General features: G+C 36.1%; 1 protein-coding gene across 2 annotated transcripts in view; it reads right to left on the bottom strand.

The window, feature by feature from the left end:
• The window catches only part of LOC127787708 (E3 ubiquitin ligase PQT3-like), a 29,475-nt gene extending 9,590 nt beyond the window's left edge, over positions 1-19,885 (bottom strand). The window contains exons 1-14 of one of the 2 annotated variants that reach the window (XM_052315779.1): positions 19,170-19,885; positions 18,485-18,596; positions 18,147-18,231; positions 17,816-17,982; positions 17,634-17,698; positions 17,351-17,416; positions 17,059-17,215; positions 16,742-16,890; positions 16,197-16,358; positions 15,965-16,114; positions 14,697-14,738; positions 14,289-14,535; positions 9,842-9,949; positions 7,777-8,698 (exon numbers count right to left, since the gene is read on the bottom strand). In XM_052315779.1, coding sequence (XP_052171739.1) covers positions 8,557-8,698; positions 9,842-9,949; positions 14,289-14,535; positions 14,697-14,738; positions 15,965-16,114; positions 16,197-16,358; positions 16,742-16,890; positions 17,059-17,215; positions 17,351-17,416; positions 17,634-17,698; positions 17,816-17,982; positions 18,147-18,231; positions 18,485-18,596; positions 19,170-19,335 — 1,818 coding nt within the window. In that variant the 5' untranslated portion in view covers positions 19,336-19,885 and the 3' untranslated portion in view covers positions 7,777-8,556. Of the gene's footprint in view, positions 1-7,776; positions 8,699-9,841; positions 9,950-14,288; positions 14,536-14,696; positions 14,739-15,964; positions 16,115-16,196; positions 16,359-16,741; positions 16,891-17,058; positions 17,216-17,350; positions 17,417-17,633; positions 17,699-17,815; positions 17,983-18,146; positions 18,232-18,484; positions 18,597-19,169 lie in introns of those variants that run through there. The other variant, XM_052315780.1, reaches the window with a different exon arrangement.
• Between the last annotated feature and the right edge of the window lie 519 nt (positions 19,886-20,404).

Below are 20,404 nucleotides of genomic sequence, written 5' to 3'. Positions count from 1 at the left end.
TCCCTAAACACATCCGGATACAAGAGAAATCCAAAGAAGAAGCATCCGGATATCATACAACATATCTGGATATTAATGAAACCTCATCCGGATGAGTCACTGAAGCATCCGGATACAAGACACAAGACTCGCGCAACACATCCGGATACTGCACAACGTATCCGGATATCAGAGAGAAGAGGCAAAGACTAACATCGGATACCCCACAACGTGTCTGAATATTAGTGAAGTCATATCCGGATATTACATTACATATCCGAATACATGAGGAATAATTGCATCGAGCACACCTTCGCATGATGGAAACAAATTGAGTACAGATATGCTTTACATCTAAAAAGTGAGCATGAGTGGATAGTCTTTTTGCAGGAGCATGGGCAGAGGAATGATGAGGAATAATGAGAAATGAAAAAGAATTGTTGAGAGATTTGAAAATGGAGAGTTCCGTTAGAAAGAAATATAAAGAGGCTAATGCTCATTGAAGAAGGGCGATTTTTTTTGGGGGGGATGAAATTTTTCTAAAGGTTTTTTCCAGATCGTGGCTATCATCAAAATCTCCTTACTAGTTACCTTGAAGCAGAGACTCAGCTACTGTCAATATGTCTGGTTATTTTATTTTCTTTATTTCCTTGCAATGTTCTTTTCTTCCATTTTCGATTAAACAGATTCGTCTTGTCTTTGTTCAAGAAACTTCATCTCAACCATTTTTAGTTAAGTAAGTTTAGTTGCACCTTTGATTTTCAGAATTAAGTTCTTGACACTTTAAACACTGCAAATTACACACTGAAGGCTTACATTTTGTAACTTTATTTTTTTCTTCTATACTTTGTAATCTTTTGCATATAATAATAGAAATTTGTGGCTGAGCAATTCAGTGTCATAGACTGTCTAGAATAACCGAACCCCATATGCATGAATAGAAATCTGGTTAACTTAAGTGTTGTGTGTGCATTGAATTTTTGGATCTAAATTATAAGCATGAGCCTAGCTTAGAGTCTCCATATCATGTATGGAGGTTACTAAAACTGAAGATGCCGCTATTCCTAAATTCAAGTGAATTATTTTCTGCATATTGAATGTATCTCAATTTATGGTAGTTATTTAACTTAGAATTTCTCATATCATATATGGAAATTACTAAATCTAGAGCTATTGATCTTGGAATACATTTTAATAGCAAAGCCTTACAAATTTGTCTAGATTTGTGTTTCAGTTATCTAGCCATTGGGAAATCATGGGATTGGTATTAAACTTGCTGTGACTCAAGGGTCTCTACACTTAGTTATCATTTATTTCATTATTTTTTTTGCAACTCTTAGCTTAATTAAACACACTACTGTTCAAATTCAAAAATCTTGGTAAAATTATTTATGTCCATAGACAATCTTCCAGTGAATCGACCTGGACTCATCCAGAAATTAAATTTACGCTACACGTTCACTCGTACACTGACGAGTATAAACACCTCACTCTTATTTTCAATAAATAGCGTACTAATTGTTGAGTGAGTGCTGCAGTCAGTAGTAACCATATGGCACATTCAAATGTGTCAGATTTGACAAGTAGCTGGAGAGAAAAAGGAAGGCTTCAAGAATGAAGAAATTAATATCTATTTTGTACTAAGCATGGTTTTGTTAGTTTTATCATATGTTTGACGTGAATATGTGTAGTGTAAATGATGTAAAAGAAACCATGTGGTAGTGTAGAGAATGCACCTAGTGTGTGACAAGTAGGTGGTTATCAGCTTTGTGGTAGAATCACGCAAGAACTAGTAGTGCTTCGTGATTGAATTGTGCACGAACATGGTCACTCAGTTAAAAGATGAGAGACAGTCAACCAAATCTCACTATTCAGCCAAGGTATGCATTTAAACTGTATGAAGATGAGTTAAGGTTCAATCCTATTACGCAAGATCAGCCTTGAACGTTAATAGAGTTTTACAAAACAAGAGATTAAAAGCAACAAGGTTAGAGGTTAATAAAGGTAAGACATGATCAGATTTGAAAATGGTGACGTCTAGTCAGGCAGGTGGGAAATGTTTATTTAATTCAGTTTAAGTATTTTTCAAAGTATATATCTATAAATATTTCCCCAATTTTGATAATTTGTTCGTCAATATTTTGGAGGGTTGAATGTTCAATTATGTTGGATTCATATATGCTACTAATTAGGATATGTATTTAAATAATAGGAATCTTGCAGACCTTGGGAGGCACTTGAATGTTGGATCCCCCAATCATGACTAGGAAGGACTATGAGGCCCATAAGCAGATATGAGGAGCAAATGTGGCATTGAGAGGTGGGGTGAAAGGTAACTTTTTAGTGATACTAGTTTACTTGAAAGTTTTGGGGTGCAATTTGATACAATTCTGTATTGCCATGTAATTTTCTTGAGTTGTTAGAAAAAGAAGAAAGGAATCTCAACTTCATGTTTCGTTGTGTTCATTATGTCAGCTTAAGAATTTTTTTTTTGGTTCTTTTGTGTGTGCATGAGTAGTGAAATGTTAATTCTGGACCTTGTTCATCAAAGCTTTTGTTACACAGTTACAAGATGGACATTCAACAACTCCCTGGGCCCCAAAATAATAATTAAATATGAGAATCAGGTAGGATATTCTCATAGCTGCACAGTTGGTGAATCTTGTGTACTTACTCAATCCTATTACAAAGGCTAAGGATCTTCATAAACAGGCCATCAAAATGAGTGCTAGTGAAGTAGCAATTTGCCTCATAAATGTGTCTTAAAGCTTTATATTGTGCAAACAGAACTCTCACAAAGGCAATATTAGTTTGTGGATCTAGACCACTTTCATAGATTACATGGTAAGTAGGACAACGACTTGACAGAGTTCTGCAAATGATAGTGTAGAATATTTTTCTTTAGAATAGTTATTTAGGCAATCTTACATTTGGCTAATGTATGAATTCCTTCTCTTGTGGAGGAATCTCATGGAATGAAGGGGGTTTTATATCTCTGAATTATATGTTTACTATCATGACGACGTTAATGTTTCTTCCTTATCTGTTCTTTTTTGTGTGCCAGATTTATTATCTGACTGGCACTTTGTTAGTTTAGTTGGCACTTGAAGCTATGGATATTGGGGTTAAAATATTAAGAACCTTTCATTTTTCATTGCTATCACCCCCTCCCCAACTACTATTCCTTTCAGATACAGTCTTGAGCATTTTCTATGCTTGCTTCAATCTGTTAAGTCCAATCAATAAGCTTATTTTGATTTGAATCCATTTGTGCTCATTCTGACTACAAGGTTGGTTTTAGTTTGTAAAAACCTACAAAGTTCAATAGTAAATGAATCAATTGAAGCACAAATAACACTTCTCTAGCTATACTTTTAGTTATGCTTTAAAATTATGTTCTTTGCAATTTATGTAGAAGCAGAATAAGCAATTAGTTGATTGAATATTTCCATTTCCTTTGCAGCAGGGAGGTCTCCAGAGATGTGAAATTTAATAACAGTGGAAATGTTTCTTCATTGAAGTCAAAATCTGAAGCTATTTGTTGTCTAAACTTCCTTTTTCACTTCATTTTCTTTGTTATATAGAATGTTCACTTCGTGGTTACAACCAACAAAAATCTGAGCAGAAAAGGAAAATGCAACACTAGCAAGGAAAGGTTCAAAATTTCGTCCATGTAGGATAAAGAAAAAGGGAAATGCATTAGAATTTAGTGTAAAGAATCAAAAATTGATTTCTTTCTCTTTTCTGATTTGATGCTCCATCTGATTGCCAAAAGCATTAGTAGCAAAAGAAATGAAAACCTAGGCCCTTTTTATTTTTTGGGGGACACTTTTCATGTTATTATTGCATATAAGCTCATGTTTTCATTTCTTTCCCAAAGCTCGCCCCATTCACAATGAAATGGAAGAAGCCTAAAGTGGGAAATGGAATGCATTTGCATGCATGAAAACATTAAGACATTCACAATCATATATTAGTTTCAGTTGCTAATATCTAGCCTTTGTAGGGATTTAACTTATTTTTATTTGCTTTATTTGGACTGGACTCAAATATATTTTAAATTTTTTTTCTTCTAAACTTCTTCTATATTTGCCTCTTCATATACACTAGAGTCGTCAATTTATTTTTAAGATATTTCCAACATTCTTTGTGTTAGAAAATGACTTAATTCCAAGCATCTAGATTGATAAACTTTCTCTGCCTTCAAGGATTTTATTGAAATTTAGAAAAGGAAGCTTATGTTAATGTGGGTTTTGGCTTTTGAATTTGAGTTGCACCCAAAATTAATTGTGATAATAATGAATACCTATTGGTTTTACTACCAATCTTGGGGTCATACCAATTTTATTTAAAGTTTAAAGTTTTGAACTAAAACCATATACTGACGATGCTTGGCTCAAAATGACAACTAAGATGCGACTTTTATACTTGTACTTGGGCATGAGCAAACCATGTTAGAGTCTCGATTGGCCCATCAAAATGTATAGAATGAAGTAAATTTAGTAGTAGTGATGCATTAAGAATGGATATTCTATAAATAAATAGTTTTCTAATCATCATATTTATTTTTACCTATTAAATTATAACTAATTTTCTTATTAATTTAGTCCATTCCCAGGTTCATTTGCAATGTAATGTAATTTCACCTGTTTCGTGTAGAAGCCCTTCACAACCAGCACCACCACCACCACCATCATTGACCAAAGAGGTTATTGGTGAAGCACCCCATGCATAAAAGAGAACTTTCACCCTTATATCTAGTAAATCAGATCAAGATAATAGTGACCACTACCACCGCCATCATCGCAACTACCGCCACCATAGTTCAGACAAGGAGGACTAGAGGTAGAAGAACAAGAAGGTAACACTAGACAAAGATAAGGAGAAAGGAAGAATGTTTGCTTGCATTAACTTCCCAAACGAAGATCCAATCGCAATAGCAACATCAAGAAGCAGAAGATGTTGTCCTTTTCATCTTGTGTTGTAATTGGCAAAGATGTCCACAAGAGGAAAAACACTTTGGTTCGTAGTAGTAAAGAGTCTGAGTCAAGTGATGACAATTGGTGTCTTAAGAGAAAGGGAAAGTACAAGTTGGTCTCTTATTGTAACACCAACCAAGAAGCATAAGATTTTCTCTTCTTCGTCCAATGTAGTAATTGATGAGAATGTTTGCAACTAGAGAACACTTCAGTTAGTTGCAGTAAAGAGGCTGAATCAAGTGATGGTGATTGGTATTTTAAGAGAGAGCTAAAATACTAGTTCTTATCCGTAGTAGTAACATCCAAGAAGGAGAAGAAGATCTTCTTCTTCGTCATGTGCTATAATCAACAAGGTTTGCAATAGTAAAAGCATTTCAGTTCGAAAGCAGTGAGGAGTCTGAGTCAAGTGGTGACGAACGGTATTTTAAGAGAGCCAAGGAACAAGTCATCGCTAGCAACAACATCATCTAAGAAGAATAAGATGATGTCTTTTCATCTCATGATGTAATTGATGAGGTCCATATGAAGAAAAATGCTTTGGTTAGCAGTAGTAAAGAGTTTTAGTTAAGTTATGACAATTAGTATTTTAAGAGAAAGCCAAGGTACAGGTCATCATCTATAGCCATAGCATCCAAGAAGCAAAAGATGATGTCTTCTTAGTCTCGTGTTGTAATCGACATGGAGGTTCACAAGAGAAAAATGACGAGGAAAGCCAAGGTAGAAGTTGTTGCCAACAATGTAAGTGAGAGAGTGCAAGTCTCTCTTATACTTTTTTTTTGTGTGTGTGAAATTGACAAATTTGGAATTGGTTCATTGTTTAAGAGATAGTTGTCATAGATTAGAGTTTTTCAACAAACAAAACCTACTACTAACGAGACAAGGCTAGTCGTTTGGGCTACAACGACCAATAGGCAATTGAATCATCTTTTGTTTGCCTAGATTTCCCGTACAGATTGTGCATAAATGAATAATGATATGATGCTTGAATTAACAAGTTGAAGCCCTTGATTGAATTGAAAATTTTCCCATTCTATCCTTGCAAGGGCTTGACAAAAATGGGAATTTTTCCCATTTAGTCTGGACTTCGATCCATTAATTCAAGCAACATATCATTATCATGTACAATTTCTATTTTGTGTGGTTTTGTGGATCCATATTGGGAATTCTTAGGTCTCTCTTGTTTGTCCTCAATATAACCACCAATTTTGAACTAGCTCATGAAATGTTTTGCTTCATGAAACACATATTTACATGATGAAAGATTGGGTAATGATCGAGCTTTTTCATTTACTTGCCCACTAAATCTTATTAACTAGTTGGAAATTGACAAAATGTTACAACAAAACATTTTGCTTTCAACGAACCAATTCTTAATTTGTCAATTTCACAAAAAATGAAATGAAATGTGGAGATATACCCTCACTTCGCTGCTGGCAATGACTTGTACTCGGCGATTGCACATAATGATGAAGACAACATCTTCATCTACATCTTGGATGTTGTTGCTATGTGCGACAACATGTACCTCGATTTTCTCTTAAAATACCAATCGTCATCACTCGACTTAAGACTCTTTACTATCACTAACCAAAGTGTTTCTTCTTGAGGACCCTACTCAATTACAACATGAGATAAACAACACCTTATTCTTCATGGTTATTGTTGTTGCAGGCAACAACTTGTACTTCAGCTTTTTCTCTTAGAATATTGATCTTCATCACAAGACTCGCTTTATTGTTGCCAACCAAAGCATTTCTCATCTAGCAAACCTCCTCATTGATTACAACATGAGACAAAGAAGACAATATCTTTTTTTGCTTCTTGGATGTTGCTTCTATGAGTGATGACTTCTATTTCATCTTTCTGTTAAAATACCAATAGTCATCACTTGATTCCATCTCATTACTGTCACCAACTAAAGTGTTTTTCTTCTTGCAAACCTTCTCATCAAATACTATATGGGACGAAGAAAACAACATCTTATGTTTCTTGGATGTTGCTACTACAACTGAAGATTGTACTTTAGCTTTATGTTAAATACCAACATCATCACCTTACTTAGACTCTTCGTTGCTGCCAACCGATGCGTTTTTCCTCTTACAGGCCTCCTCATTGATTACGAAACAAAACAAAGAAGACAACATCTTTTTCTTATTCGATGTTGCTATTGCGAACAAGTCATCGTCTAAGAAATTGATGCAAGAGGACATTCTTCCCCTCATCTTTTCAATTTGGTGACGCCTTCTCATTCTTCTCCTTCTAGTCCTCCCTATCTAAACTATGATGGTGATTGCTACAATGATGGTGGTGGTTGTGGTCACTGTTATCTTGACTTGGTTTCCTGGATATGGGTGAAAGTTCCCTTCTATGTGCAAGGTGCTCCATCGGTGACCTCTTTGGTCGGTGATGGTGATGATGATGATCCATGCTTGATTGTTGTGAAAGGAGCTTCTACACAAAACAAGCAAATTTAAATTACATTTAAGTATGAACTCAATAAAGGAAGAAAAACATGTAATGTTTCACTAGTAACAAATTAAATTAATAAGAAAATAAGCTATAATTTAATAGGAAAAGAAATATAACTAATGACTACAAAACTTTTATTTATAGAATATCCTTTCTTAATGCCCTACAACTATTACTACTACTACTACTACTACTACTAAGTTTACTTCTTTTCATTTATCAGAAAAGAGAAAGGTTTACTTCATTTCATACATTTTGATTGGCCAACCAAGCTCTAACATGGTTTAGCCCTGCCCAAGTATAAAAGTAGCACATTAGTTGTCATTTTGAGCACACCATCATCAGTATATGGGCTACCCCAAAACTTTAAACAAATCAATATGAGCCCAAGATTGATAGGAATCAATAGGCATTCATTATTATCTGCATTATGTTAGTGCACAAGTCAAATCAAGAGCCAAAACCCACATTATGTTACCCTTGCTTTCTAAATTTAGAGAAAATCCTTGAAGGTAGAGAGTTTATCAATTTTGATGCATGTAATGAGCTCAATTTTCTCATACTAAGAATGTTGGGAATACCATAAAATAAACTAATGACTCAAGTGTAAATGATGAGTCAAATATAGAAGTTCAAAAGAACAAAATTTTAATATATATTTGAATATAGTCCAAAATAAAGCAGATAAAAACTAGTGAAATCCCTACAAATGCCAAATATAGAAACTAAACCTAAGCTATGATAGTGAATGTCTCAAATGTTTTCATGCATGCAAATGGGTTCCATTTCCTACTTTGGGCTCCATCCATTTCATTGTCAAAGGGCCAAGCTTTGGGGAAAAAAAATGGAAACATGAGATTATGCAATAATAATATGAAAAAAGACCAAAAAAATAAAAATAAAACAGAAAAGGGTCCAACTGTTTGTTTCTTTGGCAACAAATTCTTTTGGCAATTACATAGAGTATCAAATCAAAAGAGAGAGAAAGAGAGAGAGATAAATTAAATTTTTGATTCTTTAAACCAAATTGCAACACATTCCCCTTTTTCTTTATCCTACATAGAAGAAATTGTGACCATTCTCTTGCAAGTTTCACATTATCCTTTTCCTACCCAAAGTTTTGTTGATTTTAACCACTAAGTGAACCTTCTCCATAAAAAAGAACATGAAGTGAAAAAGGAAGTTTAGACAACAAATAACATACAGATTTTGATTTCAATGAAGAAACATTTCCACTGCTGTTGAATTTCACATCTTTGGAGACCTCCTTGCTACAAAAGAAATGTAAATCTTCAATCAATTATTGGTTCCACTTCTACATAAATTACAAAGAAAACAATACATCATAAGCAAAAATATAACTAGAGAAGTGTTATCCATGCTTCAATTGATTCATTTACTATTTAACTTTGTAGAGTTTTACAAACAAAAATTAACCCTTATAATCAAAATGAGCAAAAGGATCCAAATTGAAACAAGCATACAGATAGGACTTAACAAATTTAAGTAAGCATAGCAAATACTGGAATTATTTCTGAAAGGGATGGGGCTAGCAATGAAAAATAAAATGGTCTTAATATCTAATCAATGCATCCATAGCTTCAAGTGTCAACTAAACTAATAAAATGCCATTCAGATATTAAGACTGGCCTGAAAAGAGAACAAATAAAGAAGAAAAAATACCATCGTCAAGAAATTAACCAGAAAATTTAGATTGACAGATCTCCTTCCATTCCATGAGATTCCTCTAAGAGAAGGCATTAATACATTAGCCAAATGTAAGATTGCCTAAATAACTATTCTAAAGAAAAAGATTATAGTCTATCATTACCATAGCTCAGCCAAGTCAATATCTTACATACCATGCAATCTATGAAACTTTGTCTAGATCCACCAACTAATATTGTATTTATGGGAGTTCCATTCACACAGTATAAACATTTAAGACTCACTTATGAGGTAAAATTGTTGCTTCACTAGGACTCCCTTTGATGGCTTGTTTACTTAGACCTTAGCCTTGTAATAGGACTGAATAAGCACATCAGAGATTCACCAACAATGTAGTTAAAAAAATATCCCACCCGATTCTCATTATTGATTATTATTTTTGGGCTCAGGGAGTTGTTGAATGCTCCTTCCAGTGACTGTGTAACAAATGTTTTGATGAAAAACTCTGAAAAATTCTTGAATTAGCATTTCACTAGTCTCAAACAAAAAAAAAACAAGAACAGAGAGAAAAAAAGTTCTTAATCAAACCTAGCAAAGCCAGATAACGAAACATGGCGATGACATTCCTTTTTTTCCCTTTTCTAATAACTCAAGTAGATGACATGGCAATACAGAATAATATCTAATGGCACATCAACAACCTTTAAGTAAACTAGTATCACTTAAAAAGTTACCTTTCACCTCACCTCTCAATTTCACATTTCCTCCTCATATTAGCTTTTTGAGCCTCAAAATCCTCCTTGGTCATGATTGGTGGTCCAGCATTCAAGTGTCCCCCAAAGTCTGCAACATCCCTATAATTTAAATAAATATCTTAGTTAGCAACATATATGAATCCAACATAACTGAACATCTAATTGCAGATGCACAAAGGCCAACCAAACTTCGTATCCCAATGCATTCACCTAAGGAACACTTCCACATTAGAATTTAAATAAGATACAAATTCAATATCATACAGGCATAATATCAATCATTTACAGTGCCCTATACTTCCTTGACTATTCTTCTATCCCTTATTTTCCCACACATAATATCATATAGACAAATACCATATGCATCACGTGGCACATAATCCTGAATAAAATAGATCCCTCACTAACCTATAGCACAACAAATCCCCACCTAACCACTACCCTCCATCCATCTTTTTCACATATATACATGCCTATACATTCATTAATGTATTTCATATATAAAATGTCTATATTTCTCGGATGCAATTATCAACAGTGCCACATCCCCAAATATCAAATCCATAGTTACCTGGGTTCTCTCCTACACCCTTGAAACCGCAATGTGGATCATACATTCCTAATCATGGTTCATTTGCATCCTGGGATCACAAGGAATGTGATCTAGATTACAAAAATGGGGATCCCAAGTGGTGCACAAGTTTAGTTAAAAGAATTAAAAACTACGGGAAAAAAAACTTAAGAGTGAGAACAATTTTCAAAGAACATGAGTTAAAAAAAAAAAGCTTGCCCACCCCACTTTATTGTATACTATATTTCATTTTGAATTATATTCAAACCTAACTTTGTTTGCACATATGATTCTTCATTCCACAAGCTGTACAAGAACATAGAAAAAAATTCAAAACAAAATGGAACAAACACACTTTTATAACAGTAAAGCACCAATCCAACTAATTTTGACTTGAGTACAACTATAAAATGTACAACTTGAGAAACAAACCAATTAAGCCTACACTGTTAGTGTTGTGTGCCCTAATGCTAGATTTAGATGACGTCTAGCGGGCTTGTAACTGAACACATTTATTGTGTCTTTGTATATCTTAATAAAAGGCAAATTTTCTTCATTCATGAGCTCTCTTACATGAATGAGTTCCTAGATATTCTATTTGAAAATCTTATTATCAAGGTATTGAGACTGTGTGATAGGATTCTTTGATAACAGAATGTCTTAAACTATTCCTAATCCTTAGATTCTTCGAACGAGGACTCCGATTAGTTGAGTATGGACTAGCACAGAGGTTACTACATCGTTCAGTACAAATTACTGATGGGAGGGTGGTGTATCACACACTATATGACATGGAGATGTCACTAGTAGATTTGTGGGTGGTTGTTGGGGAGCAACTAGCAAAATGTGACGCTGATGACTGACCACATTGCATAGTGGATAATGGTTAGGTGGTCAAGTTCCTGAGGTGTCATCTAGTTACATTGATGAGGTCAAACACATAGTTACCAGTGTTCTAAAAGGCGCTAGGCGCTAGTCGGGTGGCAGACTAGCGCCTAGCGCCTAGGCGGCACCTAAAAAATTAATATTTTTTATTTTTTTCTTAATATTCTCCCTGCTGCAACAAGCAGCAAGCAACAACGCAAGCTTGCTGCTGCAGCTTCTTCAATGTTTTTTCTTAAATAACTAGAGGCGGAGGAAGATGGATACAAACTAGAGGAAGACAAGATTGGCGAGAGATGGCAGCCAACAGATGAGATTGGCGGCGACGAGAGAAAACGACCAACAGGTGAGGTCGGCGGCGACGAGAGAGCAGGACCAAGAGAAGAGATTGATGGCGGCGGCGAACGACCAAGAGGAGATTGAAGGCAGCGGCGAACGACCAAGAGGAGATCGAAGGCGAGAGAGAGAGAGGACCCGCGATGAACAACCAGAGAGAAAGGGAATGGGGAAATAAGGTCAACCCAGGGACGCACATGACCTAGGCGGCCCAGGCCGCGCGCGACCCAGGTGGCCACTGTGGCCCGAGAGTCAGGCCGGCGCCTAGGGGTGCCAACCAGCCCTAAATCGTCGCGGCCAGTGGCCGCCCAACGCCTAGGCGGCCGCCTAGGCCGAATTTTCGAACACTAATAGTTACTGAGCTTGTGAGTTTATCACTCCATGGCTCTCGCTCAGTCGGGATGTTAGGTGATGGAAGGATTATAACACACGATAATCGTCAGCCATAATAGGTTCACTTGAAGTGAGAGTTCACTGCCACTTATACTGTCTTGAGCCGCTGCTAGCCACTTCTCAGAAACCCTTAGATCGTCATTGGGATATGGAGAGATTTTGATGATGGGTCAAGGTGTTGGCTAATACTGAAATGAGTTTTGGTGCTATCTGATTACTAATAAGAAGTGAACTTAGAAAGTCACACACCCTATAGTGTCGCGTTCAATATCGACATCTCATACCCAAAGTGTCTCAAGGATTGGTTGGTCGAAAGTTGACTAGCAGGCCATAAGCGTCAACTCTTGAGGGCAACGAGAGTCGATTCTCGGTCCCAACTGCCAGCCAAATTAAAGCGCCACGTGTGCGCAATTAGGCAGGCGGTGAACGAATTTGGGGGTAGAAATAAATTGGAGAAGCAAAGAGTTTTACTGTTGCACTCTTCTGCATCTTCTTTTGTTTCTTTTGTAAATTCTGCTGCCACTATGAAATTAATACGCGTGAGAGTCACGCAGGAAAAAATTGAAACACGAGTATGGGTGATACGAGATACCTTTGTGTTTAGCACGGGAATAGGTGACCGAAATGGTACCGCACAATGTACTAGGTGTGGACGGACTAGACCCACCACAGGCTAAGGTGGACACGGTCTCAGTACAAAAATAGTTTATGTACTCAACCCTACATCAAACAACAGGTATGATTTATATTCATGTGAAGAATATGCGTGTTGCTTAAATACCCAAGCTGCGTATGGTTTGTGTATGATTAATTCCGCTGTGTATCTGATACATGTAAAAATTTTAATTTTACCCATACCGCCATACGGGATTTCCTTCACTCTCACACCCAAAATTAGCATACTAGCGTACCCCGTACCATGACTCGGAACATGCAAGTTCTTGGTAACTAAGTTTTTTATGTGATAATAAGACTCCATTAATTGCTTTAACTAAATTCCTCGCAATCCCAAGACGCAAAAGAACTATGATTCGAAATGTGTGATCTGAATTGCATATCCAAAGGATTGGAGGGAACTCAGTAACTATGACATAAACATCGGATGCACTCTTTCATGTGAAAGATCATGCCCTCGTTCTAGACAAATAAATTCTATACGGTGAATTTTCAATATTATAAAATTTTGTGAACAAAATGCCTGAATTAAAATCTTTTTAACTAATATCCTAGATTTAGTTTTGAAATGATAAAATTCATGGTATAGATCTCCAATAATAATGGGTAAAGGAAAATCAATTTCCAAGCAATATTAAAGAAATGAAAACTCCAACTTTATACACCATAAAATGTTTTGGCCATGACATTTTTCTTAGATAATAAATAAAGCTGATTTGTGAACCATTTAAAATTAAATATAAGAGGAGATGTCACTTTATATCATACAAAAATTTCGGGGAATCAAAATTGGATTAAATATAAGAGGAGATGCCATATACCCCACCAGAACAAATTGAGAGTGTTCAATCTGCCTGTGACCATTCAAACAGGATTCAGGTCTAACGGGCTTATTTCTCAAGTTTTTCTGGGACATGCAAGCCCCCTAGCTCTAAGTCTGCAAGATAGTACAGAAGATGAATCCAAATTTTCCTGTTTCTGTATGGACTTCTTTTTTATAAATAGTGTAATTGTTTTATCTTCTTCCAGTATAGGTACGAGGGTATGCAGGGTTTCGCATAAGCATCTCACAGACTCATACAAGAGAAAAACTGTGCTGATTCTTGGGTAAGTATTCAAAGATTCAGTATCATTCTTCACAAATTTTTGTTCAACTTTGTTGATGTACAACAAAAGGCAAAGGTGAACACAATAGGTAAGAATTTGGTGCAGCAAAATCTTGCATGAGGAATGGTTTACAAGAATTCAGTAATCAACCAAAGTAGATTATCATTCGCAGCTTTACCCAGAAGGTTGCCTGGTAACCATTCAATATTATAGTTAAAAAATCATATTAGATGAGAGAGGCAATCTCATGATTATCTTCCCTAGTTTCCACACACACACACATATATATGCATCCCTATTTTATTGCTTTCATTATATCTTGTGTGTGATTTGTTAGATTTAACTAATTTTTTAAAGCCATAAGAAGAAAAAGGCGAACAAGTCAACTAATCCATGCCATAAAAATGAAACTATGATATTCAATGTATATAAAGGAGGGGCAAAGCATAAATAATGACAGCACATGAAGCATACCTATCAGATGGAACTGGAGGCATCATATAACCTTGTTCTAAAAATGGATCCTGCGGATAGATGCCAAATGGAATGTCTAAAGGACCAAGACTGTAACCCATATAGGGTAGGGAACTACCATAAAGGGCTGCATATCCTTCCATGCCAGCTAGCGTACCACTACAATAGGGATCATAGGCAGCATGTCCCTGATTCATCATATAGTTAGCAGCATGGTCTTGAGAATTTTTCCACTCAAGCTCTGTAGCTGCAATCCATCCATGAGTGGAACAGGATGATGTCAGCATCATACAAGCAAACAACTCAGATTTGAGTGTGATAGATATTCAGTATCTAATTTACAAAAACAAAAAAGGGAAATATCTTGCCGATGACCCCAAATGTGTATCAAACAAATGACAAACATACCATTCACTGAGAAGTGCGCTTTCTTCTTTTTCTTTTTCTTCCCTGAGAAGTTAAAAATTATTAGAGATTGCTGGAGGTCTAGAATTCATATAATTGATCCCACCTAGTGAGATTAAGGTTTGTAATTGTTGTTGTAGAAGTAAAAATGGTGCTTGTACTTCAACATATTATAATTAGCGGGTTCCTCTCCAAAGTGTCAATAGTAATTAAACGTTGTTCCTCGTGCACATTCACCTCTTATGCCTGTAAGATTTATTCTTAATACGACATGTGATGGAATATAGAAACATGAAGCTTGAGGGTCACGATCACTTGATACATAATTGACAACTCATTAACTACCTGATGCAGAGAAGAAATCAATCACCTCGACGACAATATAGCAGATTATCCAAATGCCAAGAAGATATGTCGGAAGATAAGGAGCTTATTTTCCCTATTTTATCAAGTTTATCTGATGAGTTTATGTCTCATTATTTTTATCCTTAATTTGTTGGTTAATTTTTGGTTAGTCTTATTCGGTTGTTATGGTCAAAGAGGACTGAGTCTTGGTCCTTATCTTTTTGTTTGTTTTCAGATTAAGTGGGTAGATAGTGTGTCCTATTTTTCAGGGGAGTGGGTTGTTAACCCTCAAAACTGTACATATTGAGTCCTATTCTACCGGAAATAGATAAGATTTTTCTTGCCTATGTTTTAACAAGATAGATACAAACACGTGTATGACATGAATAATATAGTGAGGAGATTAACAGAAAAAGAAAATACTAGGCCACAAACCAAATGAAATAGATATAGTGGCAATAAAAAAATTTTATGAACAGAGAAAATAACTATATTGAGAACAGGGCTACTATTCTCTAGAATGACACTATAAACCAAATGAAATAGATACAGCAAAGTGTTGTAGCACCTTTGTTTTCTTTTATCCTTGTTTTTCTTTCTTTCTTTTTTTTTTTTTTTTTTTTTGGGGGGGGGGGGGGGGGGGGGTTGGTTTGGAAGTTACAACACTGCAGGAACATGGTAACAAAGGAAACATATACTTTTTATTAGTAAAATTTCCATATTTGATTGTTCTCTTTAAACATGCAATGTATTTCATCCGAGTTTAGGCAATGAAAAAGTTCATTAATAAGATGGACACGAGTATCCCTTAATTGTTCCAAGAATGGTTGATTTTTCAGGACTTAAAAAAATAATAAGGCATGTCTAAGCAGGTTAAGCAAGTACCACCGATCATTCAAAGAGTCAATCTAAGACACAAACATCACCTGCCTCACCACAAACTGGCTTCTGTTGGCCGCCTTCATCAGCTGGTAGAGCACTCCCCTGGAAAGCAGGTTCCTTCATGCTCACAAAATCACAAGTAGCTGATGGAATTTTCAGCTCCATCTCAGGCTGTGGAATCTTAGAGTCCATCTCTAACATAACAAAATCAACAAAATATTGATCAATTACAGTCCGTTATAACTTAAAACATTGAAAAATAAATAAAATACGAACCTCGGACTTGGGAAGCACTACCACCATTCGCATTGTTGTTATAGGACACCAATGTTCGATTAATTGTCTCTCTTAAAGTCAGGTTTGGAAAAATATCATCAGCAAGTATGTTTGTGGTCCCACAAACACACATTGACTTAGACGAGATGTGATATCTTATGCCTGAAAGTAAATAATAGCAATTAGATAAATCCGGAGAAATTGAATTTTAAACATGAGCCAAACAAATTCAATTTCTCCACGAGAGGAAACCATGGCATCACCACTCTAATAAACACAAGACAGAGAGTGGAGGTGAACAATTAGAATGTAGCTTCCTATGGATACTAGTGAGAATCATAAAAGCATTTATGCGAGCACCAAGAACGGAAAATACAAGAAGTACCCACCAGTAACATCTAAAATAGCGCAACTGCCCAGGTGGGAAAAGAAAAAGGCAGACTAAACAAGTTAAATATTATGAACATGCCAAATTTCTGAAAACTAGAATGTTATTTAAAAGATGTATATGCAGCATATAAAGACACTACAACTTAGAATCTTACACTTGTCACAGAAACTTCTAAAACAGCACTTTCCAGTCAGCACTGCATCTTTCATAATTTGTTTGCACAAAGGACAGTGAAATTCAGGCGGAAGATTGCCAACAGAACGAGTGGAAGGCAATCCTTTAATTTTTTTTTCAAAAGCAGCTCTGCAAGACATCTGATAGAGAATAAGCACTCATATAAAAGTAGTCTTGAAACAAAGCAAGAAAAAGAAAACCAAGGGAACCCTTCAAGAGAAGAAGAAAAAGAAAGCAAAACAAGAATCCTAGCAAAAGAAAACAATACAAGATTTCATGCTGAAGCAATAATCTTACTCATTTGGCTTCAAAACAGCAACAGCTCCACTTGACAACGCATATGAGCCATCTTGAGTTGTCATTAACATAGTTCTTGGTATACCAGTTGGAGGTTTAACACTTTTAATATCATAATTAGGATCCCCATTAGTAGGGCAGTGCTGAATAAAATGCCCTGAACAAAACAATTACACAAGTATATTTTACCTGTTTTGCCAGTATATCTGAAAACTAGAAATAACCATTTCTTTCTTGTTGTCCCTCCTGCTCTCTTATTATAAGTTCAAAAGAAATCATCTAATATGCATACCAGGCACCTTACACCTGTGGCACACATAGCCCTGTGGAGGAGTTTTCAGCTCAAAACCACCTCGACCTCCAGAAATAAAAAATTTAACTTTAGTCCCCAAAGCATAACAATTAATTAGCATTGTACATGATCCACCACAATCACAACACAAAAGAAACCAATCCAAACAAACATGCACAGTAGACAATGGAGATAATTGACTGAAGTACTAAGCAACATGATTCATGCAACCGATGAGCAGAATAAAGTATATTACAAAACCAGAATTGGTACAAGAGTATACCAAAACCACGTCCATGCATACCCCATCCAAAACCTCTACCAGTGACAAAATGGTCAGAAGTTTGCCTGCAAGCAAAAAGAACTAGACCAGATGAGAGTCTATCAAATAGAATTCCACATCAATAATCAGAAACCAATCATCAAACTGACAGACGGAGAAACAATAACAGGACAACATGCCACCTATGCCAATTCAGTGCTGGGGTATCAACTAAAGCTTTGATCTTGCTGTCCTTCTCAACTTTTCTAGGAGGGGAAGCATCCCGTATTAGCTTGCTAGACAAAGAAGGTTGAACCTCTGGAATTGCATATAAATCATTTCCAAATTCATCCCATTCTGTATCTTCAGGCTGCAAAGCCCCACAATTATTAAGTCATCATGCCAAGATCAATGTTTTTTTTTTTTTTTTTTCCTTTTTCTTGTAAAAATGACACAGAAGACTATTACTAATCCTTGGAACCTTAATAAAAGTCAGTTTTTCAACTGAACAAAACAAAGCAAACTAGACCTTACATGTCCTATACCAGATGAATCAGCTCTTGGGTAACTAGTCTTCACTGCCTGAGCACCATCAGACATTTTAGTTTCCATCCTAGGCCTACACAAGAACATACACCACAACGCAGTCAGCCAAGAACAACATTTTTGCTGCACTGATAAAGGGTTATTAAACAAACAAAAAGTCAGTACAACCTTGTTACAATACTAAATAGGTTTTGCAAGCACTAGAGTATCAGCATGCTCAGAAATAAAAAGATGTGGTGTGGTTGAGCTCTGAAGATGCAAGTTATATTTAGCCAAAGGAATGAAAACAACTAACTGGTCAAAATACTTAAAGATCAAGATTGTACTTGTCCTGTTCAATAATTGGTTCAGTAACTATGCGCATGCAAGGTTGTCCAGGAAGTCGACGAACTAAAACAGATGAATTCCTCGGAATCAAAGTTGCTTCATCAAGGTACTCTGAAATTGCACGCAGAGAAAAGTCTGTAACACTCGGCAAACAGCTATCCATATAACTAAGCACACAATTGGCTAAAACTAGACCACCCAAATGCATTTTCCATTAGTCTATAAAACCAAATCAGCTGAATTGTTCAAAACATACATCAATAAGACCTTACACTAAAGCACCAGCTTAACCTTCACATTCCAAATATTCAAATTTAACATCACACTTTCTGATTACAAGCAAACTCAAACGCTTTAAAAATAGAGCCAGATTACATTATTACATCATGAACAACAAATCGACATTGTTACAGTACAGAAGATTCACAGTTCTCTAGTCAGCTTATCATTCTAAATATGTTGGGCTATATATTGCCTTTTGAACACCCATAAGCTTGAACTGTGTTTTCATGAGCACGCCCCACTCCGAACAAACTACAGAGATCCAAAATCAAAGGGAAAGTCATGCATTACTCTGATACCCCCACCCAAGGTTTTGAGGAAATCAAAAAATAGAACAGAAACTGCATACAAAATTATATCAAGCTTTATGAAAATAAACTACTTCTATAGGATCAAACTAGCCTTCTTTAGTCCGGGCGTTGGCAATAGCGAGATCATGGTCGTTGCCCCTGCCAAAATGCCTAGATTCAAATATTTTTTCTTTCAAATCGGCAACTGATATGAAAGGACCATCAATTGGAATTGAGTCGTAATCTTTCGCGCTTTTAAACTTATAATACACCGACATATCTTCTCTAAGATGGCCTGTCTTCCCCCTGCTCTCAAAATATAGAGAAATCGGGAACAAACAAAAAAAGCCTTAAACTGCTAAAGGCCGTCGAACAGAAACAATGGCCGGAAGTTGAACATGGAGAACAGTATGTAAGAGTACAAAATGAAGTTCAATTTCTCCCTTCATTCAAGCACTTGGGGATATCAAGCACCGCGCGAAGCAGGACACCCTTCCTTCAGAAACCGGACGGAAAAGCCCCATCAACCGATGGACAATCAAAAATGAAAAAGCACCGCACCGTCTTGACGCTAAGCGTCCTGATTCAATCAGACAACCGACATTTGCCGATCCGCCGATTCCTCGAAGAAGGACACGAACTCGATCGCGATAGAGCGTAAGGATCTTCCACGCTTGAAGATTATGGTGATATCCAAATTCAATCCCAGGGATCAGATCGACCTTCGAGCAGCTTCAATCTTCAGACAGCAGAAATCGAAGAAGGAAACTTACCAGCGACAGGGTTAGAGCTTCGGAACACTGATGAGAGAGAACTTCGGTTTGGAGTTCAAAGGTGTCAAAACAGAACGTCCGTGCTGGTACGTTGCATCTTACGAAGAGCGCCCAACTCAACACGTGCACGGCATGCAAACGAAACGTGCAGCGCGGAGCCACGTCCATTAGGTGACGTGCAGGTCACGTGAATCGTATAACCTTGCCGTGCCCAATGTGAGGAGCGAGCAGCCCACCACGGCCCATAGGGCTTAACCCATACTAGCTATTCACCCGTGCATAAATTGAATTCAATAAAAAATATATAAATTTTTAATAAATATTAAAAACATAATAATTTAGTTTTATTAAATTGTAAATATTATAAAAAATAAAATTTATAATAAGATTAAATATTATAAATTTTGAAAAACTTATTTGAATACAACATTTGTGGTTGAGTTTGTTTGTTCTCATTTCTTACCACATATTAGTATATTTAATCTATTCCAACTTGTAACTCTTGATACAATTATATATAAATGAGCATGACTGAATACTAATTTTTTAAAATAAAGTCCTACATGCGATTGAA

This window comes from Diospyros lotus, chromosome 12 (genome assembly GCF_014633365.1).
Source record: "Diospyros lotus cultivar Yz01 chromosome 12, ASM1463336v1, whole genome shotgun sequence".
Lineage (NCBI taxonomy): Eukaryota > Viridiplantae > Streptophyta > Magnoliopsida > Ericales > Ebenaceae > Diospyros > Diospyros lotus.
The sequence above is the reverse complement of the archived record's forward strand: the minus strand, read 5'-3'. Positions and strand labels throughout refer to the sequence as shown.